The following is a 15,260-nucleotide window of genomic DNA, read 5'->3' on the forward strand; positions in this document are numbered from 1 at the left end:
TCTTAATAGCAGCTCTACTCTTTAAGTCAGAAGATATTTCCATCATGTGCGTAATGAGAGAAACAGCTGAGATATTGCAGCAGGATTCCTTGTTCCCTTTGTGTGCTCTCTCAGTCAGACAGCTTGACGTGTGTGTCCTCGTCTAGAAGGATTTATGAGCCGCAATTTAATTGGAGGAATTAGTGGACATTTAGACTCTAATATCCATCAAATTAATCTGTGTTTCCTCTGTTTTCTCTTTCAGGACATCCAGAATGGCTTCCTGGAATAACCCCTTCTCTTAGGGAGAGCTACCCAGAAGTTGGCGTTCCTTTGAAAAGTCGATCAGAGTCTGGGAAATTCCATAATGTAAATGTACCTTGGCTTTGGACCATGAACCTTAGAGGATCCCCTTCGAAGATCGTTTCTGTAGTTTGGATTTAAACTGTCGTTTTCTCTGGACCACTGCAGCGGTGGCTGTTGGAGGCGGCTGCTGCGGCAGTGGTGGGAGGACCTCGCCGCCTCGGAGTAAAGGAATACAGCTGCACAGCGCCGTGCCACCATGAGGATACCCACCACCTCTTGCCTCTGTCCCTTCTTGGTTTGCCTCTGCTTCATCCAGAGGTGCTCTGGGACGGGCCATCACGTCCCTACCAAAGTGCCCTCCAAGAACCAGACCAGATTGGCCAACGGGGAGACAGAGGTGCACCACAGACCCAAGCGTGGCTGGATCTGGAACCAATTCTTTGTTTTAGAAGAACACATAGGACCGGATGCACAGTATGTGGGAAAGGTAGGAGTTTCACTGAACAGATTCAGAGTGTAAAAATGAATTATTTCCATCCCATGGAGCCTGCGTTTTGAACAGCTTATTTGGCATTTTTCTCGCTCCTCTTGTTTATTGAGAAATGGGTTACAAACAGAACAAGCTGTTCTGCTGTTTCAGATTATCATGTCAGCATTATGCAAGCTTTTGTTGTCTTGTGATTTGGGTGTTATGTGTGAGCGTTTTTTTTTAAAAGATATTTCTTCTAGTTTAATGGTTCTTTTCTGAAAATGTTTTATTCTGAGTTCTTCAGAAGCACATCCTGGTGTCTCTGTCATTTTAGCTCTTCAAAATGCATTAAATCTGAAAATGGCTTTCCTTATCAAGCCATTTTTCATTTAAGATGCATAATTTGCTCTGTTGAGGGAAAGAAACTAAGATTAGACCATGAAAGCTGCTTGTCACACAATGCTTTCTGTTGGTAAAACCACAAACTTCAACATACTGTATATGAATTTATGTGACTGACCAACAAACTAAAGCATAATTGTGAATTAGAGGGAAAAACATTAGTGGTATTAGAGTATGTTTGAACCTCTTTGCACATTCCTCCTTGCAAACAAACTCAAACTCAGTCAGACTGGATGAAGAGATTTTGTTTTGATAAAAATCAGTTTTCAAGTCTTGTCTAACTGGACCGAGGTCTGATCTGAGCCTTGGGATGAAGCTACACACAGCTTTGGTATTTAAAACAACATTCAGAGGAGACTTGTAGACTGAACAGGATGTGGCTGTTGTTTCTCACTATGACTTGGCCAACCTTGCTGTTTTTCTTCCCTTTACACTCTTTAGGAATGGATCATTGACAGTCAAGTAGAAAATATATAAAAGTCTGGCAAACAGATGAGCTAAGCTAACACCGAGCCTAGCAAAACTTTGTCATACCTTTCTGACCTACTTGAGGAGCTCAAAGTGTAGATATAAAATCCTCCTTCACCAATCTGGAAGGTAGAAAGATTCAGGCCAGACATGGACAACATCTGATCGACCATGAGGAGCAACTTTGATATCATCCTGGGGCTAAATGATTAGTAAATATTGAGATGCTGTTATCAATCACAACAAATCAACATTTTCCTCCACCCTGCATTTCTAATTTGTGCAGCCAGCACATCTTGTCAACTATCAGTAGCTGCATTTCCTGATGCCTTAAATGTGATTCTTAATGGATTCACAGCAGTTTTGAAAAAAAAGAAAGTTTTTTTTTAATCAAGTTCTTGCTTTGGTTTTTCAGTTGTATCAAAATTTGTGTATTTCTCAAAACTGCAGTGGAAAAAGTGTTTTTGCATCACGAGTCACATGATCAACAACCAGATGTTGCTGCCGACAGAAACATGAAGACGGCGACATACAGTGGTGGGAGGATGACGGCGCAGCATGCTGATTGTTGACTTGTTGCAAACCTTTTCATGTGTGACTTCAGTTGTGATTCTAATTTTAACAGAAACACCACAACAGTGAAATTGTGCATTTTTGACATTAGCGGAATATCACCAACATTTTGCACATTTGTAATGGAAACACAGCTCCTGTCAGGTGCAGGCATCCACTGCTGTCCTTCCAACTTGCACTTTCACTCTTGCATGTAATATATTGTGCAAACCTCTAGAAAACAAGGTGATTTCTCCATTTTGTTTATGGGCATCAGAGTAGAAGAAAGTGTCCCACACCATTTTTTTAGGTTTTTATTCGTGAATGTTTTGGAAGCCATGTTTTTACCTGCATTGTGAAAAAAAGTTCAAGGGATAAAAATACTTTTGCAAGGCACTGCTTAGACCTTCAGAGCCTTTTTCAGAGTGACTTATACTCCTTTGGGTCCAAAAAATATGAGTACTGAGACGGCTTCCTGCTGGTGCATGGTACATTGAAGACCAGTTATTGGCTGTTGGTGGTGACTTTTCTGTTAGCTTCACAATAAGCCACAGGGAGCCGGGTAAATCCTCTGCTTGCAGATTGCCTACCCCTTATCTCCTGGAATGTGAAAATGTGGTTCTCTGCTGCAGTGATCATTATTCTAGGCACTCAGGCACAGACTAATCCTCAACTGCACTCAGAGAAAAAAGAATGAGAAGCGCTCAACGCTTCTCTGGCTACACATATGTCTGTATTTTAACTATCATTTGATAGCACCAAAGAGCGAGAGAGAAGGGGAGATGGAGACGATGATCCGCTTGGACATGGGTCCTGGAAAAGAACAGCAAACATCACTTTGCGCTTCAGATGTGTGCTTATTGAATCAACCTGGGGATTTAATCGCATATCGCCTCGTTGGGCTGACAGAGAAATGTTGTTTACTGTTGAAACATGGATAATCTGCCAGTCTTTGATGCAAAAATGAACCATGAAATCTTCCGCGTCAAAAAACAACTGAGCAGGCATTGTGTCCTCGGTGAAAGCTACAACGAGGATGTTCGCAGCATATTCAAAGTGCCAGCTTAGCGATGCCCTGACTGCATAAATATGCAATTATTTATACATTAAATTGTTGGGCTGCTTTGAACTTCATTATGTCAGCTTTGCTGGTTGTGTTGTGCTGGTGCTGCAAACTACCTCAAGGGTTCTGTTGTTCCAAGCGTGCTGTGTGTGTATGGCTGCGTGCGATGGTGCTGCTGATGAAAGCAAAATAAACATAAACAGCTAAGGCTGGATGATAACAAAGCGGTGAAAAGAAATATAAACATTATTAGGAAATCAATTTGACATGCATGTTTAAAGAGATGAGGTCTCCAGATGGCAAGCACAAAGAAACATTTAATTATGTGGGTTGAGATGGGTGTGCAGTGTCCTAATGTGGCCAGGAGACAGAATGACCCTTAATTAGATGAAAATAGCAGAGAGGAAGGAGGAGGAGGATTAATACACTCTGCATGGCCCACACTGTATTTTTTTTTTCCTTCGTCGTCTCTTTGCTTGATTAAAAACTCTGGACATTAGCGAGAAGCAAATGAACGGCTCGACTGCAGGGAATCGCAAACAGCCCCTTCGACGATAATTGGTTCATCAAAAGTTGGAAAGTATAGGAGAAAGTTGGTGATAAGAGGTGAAATGTGGATAACAAATTAAAGAGGTGCTGAGGCATAAAGTGAAAACAATCACATTATAATGTATGAAATGGAAATTGGAAATAGGAGGCACAACGCTATCGATAATTATATTTAAAGTTGTGTGAAAAGCCAGAAGCTATGGAATAATCTTCTATTGCAACATAATCTCACTGTGAAACATTTGGAAAAACCCAAACTTTATTTTAAGTACAGTTATCCAGTTGGGGACATGCCAGTGTTATCAAATACCCAATGGAGTATATTAAATAGAGCTGCCTGATGAATAAACACATCATTACAGTGACATAATTTACTGAATAAAAACCAATTAATGGTGGTTGAAAATATTGATTTTAATGTTTTGACTCAGTGAGTGGGATGAGAGGCCATGATATGTGATGACAGAAATATGAACCTTTGCATCATCAGCACCCATGTACCAAGAGGTACTGTAAAACTCCATAATCAGAACAAGAGCAAGGGCATAAAATTGTCACGAGAATGGAGCCATGAGGAACGCCGCATGTAATCGTTCACCCAGATTGTTTACAGAAAGATCAAACCAACACAGACGTTTAGATCCTTTGCTGTCACGACTGATGTGTCATTCACTTCTTTTGCTGCTGTGGGTTAAAGCCAAAGATCGTTTGCCTTTCCAATAATCTTTGGAAAACATGTTATGTAAGATATGATAATTACTTATAAGTGAAGCATTAGGTTTGATTTTTGCATTTTTCAAGTTCAATGGGAACTGATCTGTGTCAAGAAAAGAATTTACTACAGCATGTCGATGATAACTAAGAGCAGTTTAATAGACTTGGTAACCACAAGATTTGGCTTTTTGTTAGTCAGTAGAAGGTGTTAGCCGTTTTTCTTAAGATCCTCCTTATTAGATCTGGTCATTGGTCCTTTATGATCTTTTTTTGTGACAGAGTTGATTTCATCATCCTTCCTGTAGAAATGATCACATTTAAGCAAATATCTATTTTCTTGTCACCATTTCAGTCTGTCACAACTTATGCTCTCTTCTCTTTCCTGTTTTGAAGAGTGGATAAAAACTGGCATTGTTTCACATGCAAGAATAGGGCTTACATTAAGGATTGACTTTTCAAATCTTTTTAATGTGTGGCATAGTGATACTGCTATAAAAAAACCCTCTATGAACAAGTGAAGAAAAACTTTTCTTCACTTGCCTATAAAGGGTCTTGACTGTGCCGTATTAGTTGCATTTCTGCCAATACTTTCCCACAAACAAAAAATACAAATAAAGTTTTGGAACAAGTGAAGCGGCCAGTCTGTCAAGAACACTTTAATCCCCCTTAGGCTTCTCCTAATCCCTTGTGACACCTTTCTGGTGGGCTGACGCATTGGGGAAATGACAGCTTCGTGCATGAGTGAGACGCAAATGCTCAGTAAAGGACAGGACTTGTCCAGATACCAGACAGCAGACAACCCATTCTCCCAATGGGAGGTATGAATGTCTCTGTGTCAATCAGCTCAGCATGCTGTTTTGAAGTAGTCAGAGAACAGATTGGATGGTAATTTTGGATGATGCAAATACCCACACCCTGGAAGACGGTGTGCTGCTGTGAACTAGCAGCAGGATGAGGTTGAATGTTTGGAGAAGAGGAACTTGGCTGTTGGGCAGAAAACATTGATATATCTCTGGATATCATTCTGCTACTGAACAAGACAGTAAGCTGTACGATATATGACAGAATGGGTGCTTCAGCTCGGACTTGGAGTAATGCTCCTTGTCTTATGTTGTGTTCATTTGCATAACAAACCCGCAGTTTTGAAGAAAGGTGCCTGAATGTTTTATTCACGCATCTGAAAATGGGTTGCTCTGTGACAGAATCAGGCAACAACGTTGTGTGTGTGTAGTAAGATCTGAACAATAGGAAGGAAAAGTCATGTGCTTCTCAAAGCACTTTTCTTCCTGAACCCGCAGTTCATGCAACAAGTCCCTGCAAACTGGACCGTTTGGAAGTGTGACAAGGAACAATTCACAACCTGAACCACGATAATTAACAGCATGGATGGAATAGGAAACCATACAAAACACACAGAAACTTTTAATGTCTTTAAGACTGGAATTTAAAGGTTGCAACGGGAAAGTTAAAATAACCAACACCTCATGCTGCAGCAAGGATTTGCTGCCTTACATATTTGATCTGTTTTTGCTTTTTTATCACATTCATGTGCTTTAAGTCATCAGATTTTCATACCAAGCAAAGATAACCTGATTACAGTGAACCATAATCTGTAAACACTCATCACTTCCTATTTTAATGGTTTTACACACCAGATATATCTTGATATGCATTAATACACACATTGGAAACCATCTTAGCACTACTGCAGAAACTAATATCTCTATCCTTCCTTATCTCTCCTCTTTGGTACCACCAGTCAGCACCAGAGAGAATAAATGGCACTTCTGGATGGACGGCTTCGCAAACGTCAAGTAGTTTAGCTTCCCAGGATGCATTTCATTTGTTTCTTTGAATAATTTTTATTTCCATTCCACAGAGAAATGTGAGTATATGCAAATCTGTGAAATCTGAACCACGAACAGGTGGAGGTTCTCTGTGTACATCTGAGGTCAGAATTATTAGCCCTGATAAAATTACATAAGACTCTTCATGTTTTTATGGAAATTACCATAAGAAAAACTGTTCATGCAAAGAAAAACCTCCATATGCTTTGATCAGCACATTTTATTCATGTGCTGAATTGTAACAAGAAAACTGAACAATGACAAGATTTAAGTTCTTTCCCAAGTCTGGATAGGTATGAAAAATATACATTTCTAGTCTGTATTACAGTTGCACCGTCTGAACTTTCCATCCATTCGTTTGTCTATATTTCTTTCACTTCACAGATTTTATCTGCATTTATTTTTATGGTATAATTTTGAAAATGGAAAGTTATGATTGAGACTTCTAGGATGTTAACTGTACAAAAGTATGTATAATGAACCCTTGTTTTCCAAATACAATAAAGATTTACAGTTAATTTGTTTTTTTCAGCTTTACTCAGATTTTTAAATATGGTCTTAATTCCTAAAGAGCCTCTGGGAATCATTTTGGTGAAATAGAAGCTGCTTATTCCATGCCCACTTTGTTGCTGTGACTACAGGCTAAAACAGAAAACAAAATTGTTCTTTTATACATTTACAGCAATAAAATGTATTGGTTTAAATAATCATGGATGGATTTGAAAGAATTAAATGAAAATCAGATGCTAACTTCAGCATCAGTGCCTGAGTTGTTGGCCTTTAGCCGTGCATGTCGCTGCCCGTCTTTCCTAAAAGTCTTCAAACAACCTTTTTGTCTCCTGTGCTACCAAGCATTGCTATGCAAACTAAAATGTGGGCTTCCTAAGTGGTAATTTAGCCTAAAATACTTCAGCTAAAGGCTTCAGGAGAACGATGACTCATAACTGTCGTTCTTTTGGTGCATGTATTCTCTTTTGGGTCGATATTTCTCATTGTTTGAGGTCACTGCTTCTGCACTTTTAAGCATGCTTTTATTTGTCTCCGTCTATTTTTCCTTGTATTTTGCTCCTTGATCTCAGTCTGTGATTTTTCTGAAGCCTTGGATATTATGAATTTTGCCAAGCCCTCCAGGTTTGGAGGGAGCTTAGCCAAGGTGCTGGACTGCTCATTTCAATTTTTCTGGCCTTTGCTTAGACACAGAATCAGAACAGGAAGGGGAAATTGAAATACAAAAAGGATATAAATGCAACACAGCACTGCAAAAACACAAATCTTACCAGTTCATTTTGGTTTAATTCCCAATATAAATATCTTACTACACTTAAAAAAAAAAAAGACTTAAAATTAACTTTTTCAGCAAGAAATATGAGTTTGTTTTAAATAGTTAATATTGGTGAAAAGGTGCTTATTAGACTTGCAGATGTTTTTTGCAGATTTACCCATATTATATATGAAATAATCTGTCAATGGAGCAAGTACTTTTTCATCAATATTAATTATTTAAAATAAGCAATTGAAAAATTGTTTCAAGACTAAATTAAATCCTAGTATTTTGTAAATAGGATATTTACAAAATTACTGAAAAAGGAAGGGCAAAAATAACTGTTAAACTTTTATTGTTGTTTGATTTGATTCAAAATCAAATATTAATTTAGGCTGTATCTTTGATTTAGTCCAGATTAGCTAAATCTGTGTAACGGAAACTATAATGTATAATTTCAAAAGTGATTTGCTCTGTTTTTTTTATGTGCAACAGAAAAACAAGCTCCACTTTGACACTTAAGACAATTTCTCTTTGCCTCTGACTCCGCATGAGGTAACAACCTCTGATCTGGCAGCTTGATTTTTACAGTGTGCTAAACTTCAGCAGCTGCTACCAAGTTGCTCCCAGGACTCAGAGCATCTCATCAGCATAAATAAATATAACAATCCTCCCTGTTGGGGAAAACAGCAACTCGTTTCCATTTTTCCTCTCAGATGTCAAAATAGAGGACAACTGTTGGGGCGGATCGGCGCGATGTGCATTAACGGCGTGTCTTCAGCACGCCCCTCATCACTTCCTCTTGATGTATGGTCATTAGGCAGGCGCTCCGTCATCAGGGCTCGCTGTGACTGTTGCAAATCAATCAAAGCGAAGGGGCGCTCACAGGAGTTGATTGGAAGGGAGTATGGCCGAAAGGTGGTGATAATCAGTCAATCAAGCACACCCACATAAGAAAGAAATAGATTAAGTCCCCTTGAGTTAAGTATGGGAGCCCGGATTTAATCAACAACAAACCCTCCCCTTTAAAACGAGAAGCCAAGAAACGGATCATCACATTTGGTTGGATGTTCAGTCGTCTTTTTATTTCTCCCTCCCGTCTGCTACCTGGCCCAGCGTGTGCTGCTGGAATACCAAGATTTCCACTTTTAACGTTTCAATTCTAGACAAAAGCTTTAAAGAGACGTTCAGATTCTGTGTTTAAAGATTTACAAAGTTGCAATAAACAAACCTGTAGAGTAGGTGGGTAATAGTAATGTTTATTTAAAAAGTCTTGCAGCAAATTTTTCGGACCAAAGTTGAAATTATGTAATTGTGCAAAGACAATGTGCTTACATATTATCATGTTGTATAATTCTCAAAAACTCATGAAAGTTGTGCATATAGTGGATTTGTTCATGTTTCATCCTCATTAAAAAAGCCTCAGTTTCCTGTTAGTTGACAGAAATGGATCTGTGTGTTTTACCTTCGTTATGATTAACAGGTAATTGAGTTAATGTAGCCCTTCTGTAACCTCAAGCCAACCTACTCTGTGTCCTCTGACCACTCAGAGCATTTTAGCCTGTATACTGTAAACCTGACATGGTTGAGTGAAAATCACCAGTTTCTGAAATACTTCACTGTCATTTAACTCTCCGTTCCAATCCATCCGGATGCTTCATTTGAACTTCAGGAAGTCTTTCTTAAGTCTAGAAGCCTGAAATGATCAATAATATATTGACTGTGGCTGTCATAATAAGTAAAAAGTGCATGTTTCTCTTTTATTATAGTAAATTAAGGTGAAATTTGACTAAAATGCTCCATATATCAGACAAAATCCCCACCTAGTCCAAGTAGACGTAATGAGGAGGAATGTATTAATGTTTAGCTCTAAAACAGTTTGAAATATTGGCTTGTTCCACCTTAAATGTTGCTCAGGATTGTAACCCTAATTGGATCATGAAACAAACATGAAGTCCAGGATCTCTGTGGGTATAACTGCTGCAAAATCGATTAGAAATCAATACAGGTTTGATTAGGAAAGGCATTGCCAATGTAATGTAATTTCTTTTTCATCTCAGATTCTGCTTTCACCAGCATTTTTTTCCTGCATAATATTCTAGTTCTCTCTCTTATATTCCAGCAGTAAAGGAAGCGCCTCTTTAAATTAACACAAAGCAAACAATCCAAGGCAGGCGCACACGCCGAGCGTCGTACGCCCAGTTCAGCCAAGTCGTTACAAAGAACGTCCACCAGTAAAGCAGTCCAACAATTCAGGGTCTGTACAACAGGAAGCACAAAGCCAGGGCGGTTGAAAACAGAAACGGAGTGTAAAAGAGAATTCATGGCACCTAAACACATTTATATGATCCTCCACAGAGCATTTTTACACCAGTCTGCTGGATTCTAAAGACTATATTATGTGCGGTGAGTCTCTTTTAAACAGCTATTCTTCATATTCCAATAAAATTTTCAGTCAGACTAAGTAATTTCCTTGACTTCACCTGAAATGGCTGCTGTGTCTCTTTGAATTGCTGCCACTCCTAAAGCTTTTGGCTGATGGCTCCAGAGGCAGGTGGCCACTCAGCCTTATATTTGTTCAGCAGACAAATTGGCAGGAATAGCATAATTGGCATGGTGCTTATGTCTGAAGTAAGATTAAATGCTGGAAATGTGCAGCCGGCTCTCTTTGTGCATAAACAGAGAATTTTATCCGTTATGTTTTATTGTCGAATAGGGTTGTTGGTAGACGCCGCCCCCACCGGCTGCACACTTTTTATTTTTTTTCCTTCTGAGGATGTTCATAACAAATGGTGCTTTTTTTTTAATTTACTGGTAGGAAGATGGAGGTATTGATGGTTCTTTGTAATGGAATCCATTTCAACGTATAGTGATGAAAAGACTGAATGACTCAGTGATTATTCTGTTGGCAGAATTCATATCTGGCTCTTTACACCGAGTGTGTCATCACTTTTCTTAAACTTTTACAGTCAGGTGGAAATCTAATAAAGATGCATTCTTCTGCTGCCTCGTATGGGAATGTTTCAGATCATACAAAGAGATTCCAGAAAGAAGAATAAAAACATTCAACACATCCAACCTGGCCTTATGTAACATCTAATATACAATACTGCACTTAACAGGGCAAGCAATTACTAGAATTTGATTTATTGGTATTCAGATGCAATAAAATAGAGATAGCCTTTATCAGAGAGTCGTTACGTTTCTGAATTAAGGATTTAAAGGAAAATACCAGCACCGACCGGCTCTGCTGTGGCTCTTGTGTCTAAGAGTTCTTTGAGGGGATTACCCAAACCCTTCAAAGTGTGAGGAAATTTACATATTTATGTCTAAATGTGCTGCATAAGACTAAATGTGCTTTAGTGTTGGTGCTTTTTGAGCGAGAACCCACACAGGAAGCATGACATGCATGTTTCTCATCTCTGCACTTTTCCAATAATACCAGCCCTAGATTATAACTAAAAGTCCACATGCATGGAGAGAGGCATTGCTACGTAAAGGCAGCAGCAGCTAAGCAGCATGGTGAACATGCACACGTAAAACAGGAACAACTCGCCAGAGCAGAAATGGAGAAAAAAAAGATAAAACTACGTTGACTTTTCTTCTTTCGCAAAATATACCATTTGCGGTTATGCAGAATCCACCCTGTGCTTTATATTTTAGTTTGGCATGTTTTAAAATGATAAACTTTGTGTTTGAATTCAGCTTGTTCAGCTTAATATACCATTTTTTTATTTTTTTGACTATTCACGCGCTTTTATTGGTTTCGTCCAGAAAGTCACTATCTTCAAGTAAACACCTGGATCATCAACATGTGATTAATTCAGGCCCCCTGCCCGTCACCTGGCCACGCAAACTGAGCTCCATTGTATTGTTCAATGGCTGCTGGAAAAGTTATTAAAGTCTGCTTTCTTGTTGGTTGTGCAGGCGGCTCTACTTTTGCTTTTCAAAGATGTATGATTGCATAGCTGCACATGGGTTTGCATCCATTTTCACATGAGAGTGTAAATGTTGAGCTGGGGGCGTGGCCAGCAGCAGTTAATCTGAATTTAGAGTTGATTAAACTCATCCTGAAAGGAGATTAAAAAAGGCAGAACTGACAGAATAAAATCTGATAATCTAAGAATAATTTTGTGCAAAATATCTAATGAATATTTTTTGTGTAGCCCATAGACCTATTATTTTTAACAATAAAAGATGTGATTAATGCAGATGACAAATATTTAAAAGATTGAACAAAACTCTGTAATATATGTTTAGATTCATTTAGAATCAATATTAAGCAGCAATAATCAATTCAGCCATTAAAGATTACTCTAATTCTTCCTCTCTGAAATTGTATTTTTTTCATTTTGACCTCGGTTGTGATGAGATGTGACATCCACTGATTGGCTGTGCAGCTGTAATCACAAGAGCCAGCTTAAGTTTCATTATCAAAATGAGCAGAATTACCGCTTTGCCTTGCAGAAGTAACATTATTCGCACAGATTTCTGTCGGGTTTGATTTCTCCCTCAAATCTGTTGCCTTCCTGTAATTGACTTAGGCACCTGACAAGTGGCACTGGCAGTAAGCCGTTTGGTTGCAAGTACCGATTAGCTTGTGAACACAAACAATGTAAGTCTAGTTGTTGGCAAAGACTTTGCTGAATCTTCACTGTGAGAGAGGGAGAGAGGCGAAGATGAAAACTTTTGGGCCTGCTGCTTTGAGCTTGGAGTGCTCTTTTTCTGTCATGTGGCCTTGGAACCTCATACTCTGCTGATTACTTTTATCTCCACAGAAATGCATTTCCACCTGCCAGCTGCCAGCCTCATACCAGTCACCTATCCCACTAGTCTTTAATAAAGTCGCCCATAGAGACCTGGAGATAAACACAATCCCTTGTTTTGATGCCCTGTAGATGAAATGGATTTCTCAAAGTCTTTGTGTAGATATGACAACACAACATGGTGGCAGAGGTTATATATCAAGTTCATTATAAAGCTGCGATGCCTCTGCTCTCACCAGCATGAATATGATTCTCAGAAATTCTCATGTATTATTTACAGCATAACGTCATTATCTTAGTTTTGTTTTTTTACTCCCCATCTTTTCCACTGTCCTGCACTTAGTCCTGATGTATGTTAAACTTACATCAGTTCAGCTGTGTAGCTTAAAAAACTGACTCTAACTGGGGTAAAGCTTTCTACCAGGAAATTTTCTGTGTGGCTAAAATGAACTTTGATTAAATAAAACATTGTGGTGGCGCTGTGTGAAGATAAATGGACATTTTTCTGCAGCTGTTCAGATGTGTTTTATTGTTAAAGCAGGAATGTGGATTATATTTATTATTAATACCTGCTGTAATGTGATTATCCCCCAATAATCTAACTTTTAGAAGCAGCCATTTTACATTAAAAATATTTTATTGCACTTCAATACTACCCAAAAAAGTCTCCAGATGTTAGCTTCTGCAGTATTGCTAAGATGGTTTCCTCTCTGCGCATCAATGCACATTAAGGTATATCTGATGTTTGAAATATTAAAATAAGCCGTTATGAACTTCAGCTGTTTGCAGGCGACTGTTTAACATACAACTAACAATTAATGTTTAATTTATGTTTATTTTCTAGAAAAGGCTTGAGTGACTAATTGGCACTGGGGATCTTGTTGAAGACAATCATGTCTTACGGTGGGATTTTCTCCACATGGCGCTCAGATTAAACATGCAGTTTTTAAAAATGTTTTTAGTGAGATTATTTTTGCTGCAATAAATGGTTTACTTTAAGGGTTTTAACAAATCTCTGTGTACCGAATGTGGTGTGAACTAAATGGACGCTGTTGTGAAAATAAGAAATCCTCAGGCTATATTTAAAGACGGGTGTTATTTCCATCAAAAGATTGCAGACTTGAATCACAAAACTTGCATGCACACACACAAAGAATCTGAAATGTTAATGTACTCATACGTGGAAAACCAACTGTGTTTTCATTTTGCATCCAGATCCCTGCAGTGCAAATGAGGGAACAGCATCCAGGTTAAATTGACTCCTCTCCAGTTCTTCTGCCGACTCCTTCAGAAATGCTTCCCTTTGCCGTAGGAATCCCTAGAATTACATTTGCATTATTTTTTACTTCAGATTGGGTAGTAAAACTATTGCTTAAAATAACTTTTGTTTATTTTCACCACTTATAAAATCCTTCTCTAAAAGCAATAAAATCAGGAAATGTTTCTAGGACCTAACATTTGATTTAAAAAATATCATTTTTAGACTCACACAGTCACCATGCACCCAGGCTGATGTGTGTGCTGTAAATGCAGAGCAATGTAAACTAGGATAAAATGTATTGTTTGTGTAACATTGTGAACAATCAAATAGAAATGCTCTGAGAAAAATTCAGTGGTATATTTACAACGCAATGCAATTTGCTCATTTTTTGCACAAACTTGATGCTTTAATTTTGCTCTGGATTCTCCAACTACATGCAGAAACAAACACATTCCAACTCCAGCACATGTGCATCTGTCTTTGGATCCAGTTACAGTTTTTTTTTTCAAATAGATAAGAGAAAAAAATATATTTTTGTCCTAACAAATACTTAAAACTGTACAAACTGTACAAGTTAGACTGTTTTAGTCTAATCCATACTGTTGTAGCTTCATATTAGAAATTGATTTATTTAAAACTAGCAACTAATGCTCATTTTTTTAACATAGCTGCAGAGTGGGAATGATATACTCCTTTGACTCACTAAAAAGGAAGTGTATTTAGTAAAAAAATATACATATGTAATTATTATATTTAGACATTGCAATAATATGCTTCAACAATTAGTGATATAAAGTTAAACTGGAACATCAATGCTTGTGTTTTCTTCACATTTTTACAGCCTCTTAATTTTACTCAGTAACAGAAAAACTTAACTTATTTAGATCAAGTTTCTCCAGAACACTTCAGCCAGATTGTGTGATGAAAAGTAAAACAAAAACAAAACAATAAAAACCAAAAACAGAACTTTAACACAGATTTTGATAACTTTTTTGATGCAGTAATTAATTTTGAAGAACTATTAAACTCTGATCACTCGGTATGATGAACAGTTTCAGCAGGCATTAGGTGTTTCATGCTGATGGTGTCATAAACAGCGCTGGTCTTTCATAATAGCATGCTGCTTCCTTTGGGTTTAAGTTTTACAAGAGCTTTCTGAGTAAATTGGACAATTTCTGAATCCTCTCAGCTATTGTTGAAACACAAGGATTTATTTGCTGTGAAAGGAGAAACAAAGACTGAGAGAATTTGTCAATAAAAATGCTGAAAAGATTACTAGCTTCGGCTAGTTTTTTCTCCAAAATTTTTACTATTTCATAATTCTGCTTAATGTACATAAAAACGGAGATTCCCCAAAATACATCAGTTGTACTTCTGTTACTGGAGAGTGATTAGATTTGCTTTTTAGCAATGCTTTAAGGTTTATGTTGATTTGTATTCTTTGCATTTCTGAATTAGACAGTGTGTTGTTATGCAAAGTCTTTGTAAATTAAAAAAAGTTGATTGGAAAAATTCCTCTAAACTCTGTTCCTGATGGAATTTGTCTATAAATTGCTTGGACTCCTGTAAAAGTGATTTATTCATCTTTTTAAATAAGCTCTTGGTATAATGGCACAAACTGAC

The 15,260-nt window shown here is 37.9% G+C and overlaps 1 protein-coding gene across 2 annotated transcripts in view; it reads left to right on the plus strand.

Annotated features, from left to right (window-relative positions):
• The first annotated feature begins 205 nt into the window (after positions 1-205).
• Positions 206-15,260, plus strand: part of LOC103140512 (cadherin-18) — a 96,776-nt gene continuing 81,721 nt past the window's right edge. The window contains exon 1 of one of the 2 annotated variants that reach the window (XM_016673272.1): positions 206-772. In XM_016673272.1, coding sequence (XP_016528758.1) covers positions 542-772 — 231 coding nt within the window. In that variant the 5' untranslated portion in view covers positions 206-541. The remainder of the gene's footprint in view (positions 773-15,260) is intronic. The other variant, XM_007555690.2, reaches the window with a different exon arrangement.

The sequence above is a fragment of the Poecilia formosa genome, unplaced genomic scaffold, assembly GCF_000485575.1.
Source record: "Poecilia formosa unplaced genomic scaffold, Poecilia_formosa-5.1.2 Scaffold72, whole genome shotgun sequence".
In the NCBI taxonomy this organism is placed as follows: Eukaryota; Metazoa; Chordata; class Actinopteri; order Cyprinodontiformes; family Poeciliidae; genus Poecilia; species Poecilia formosa.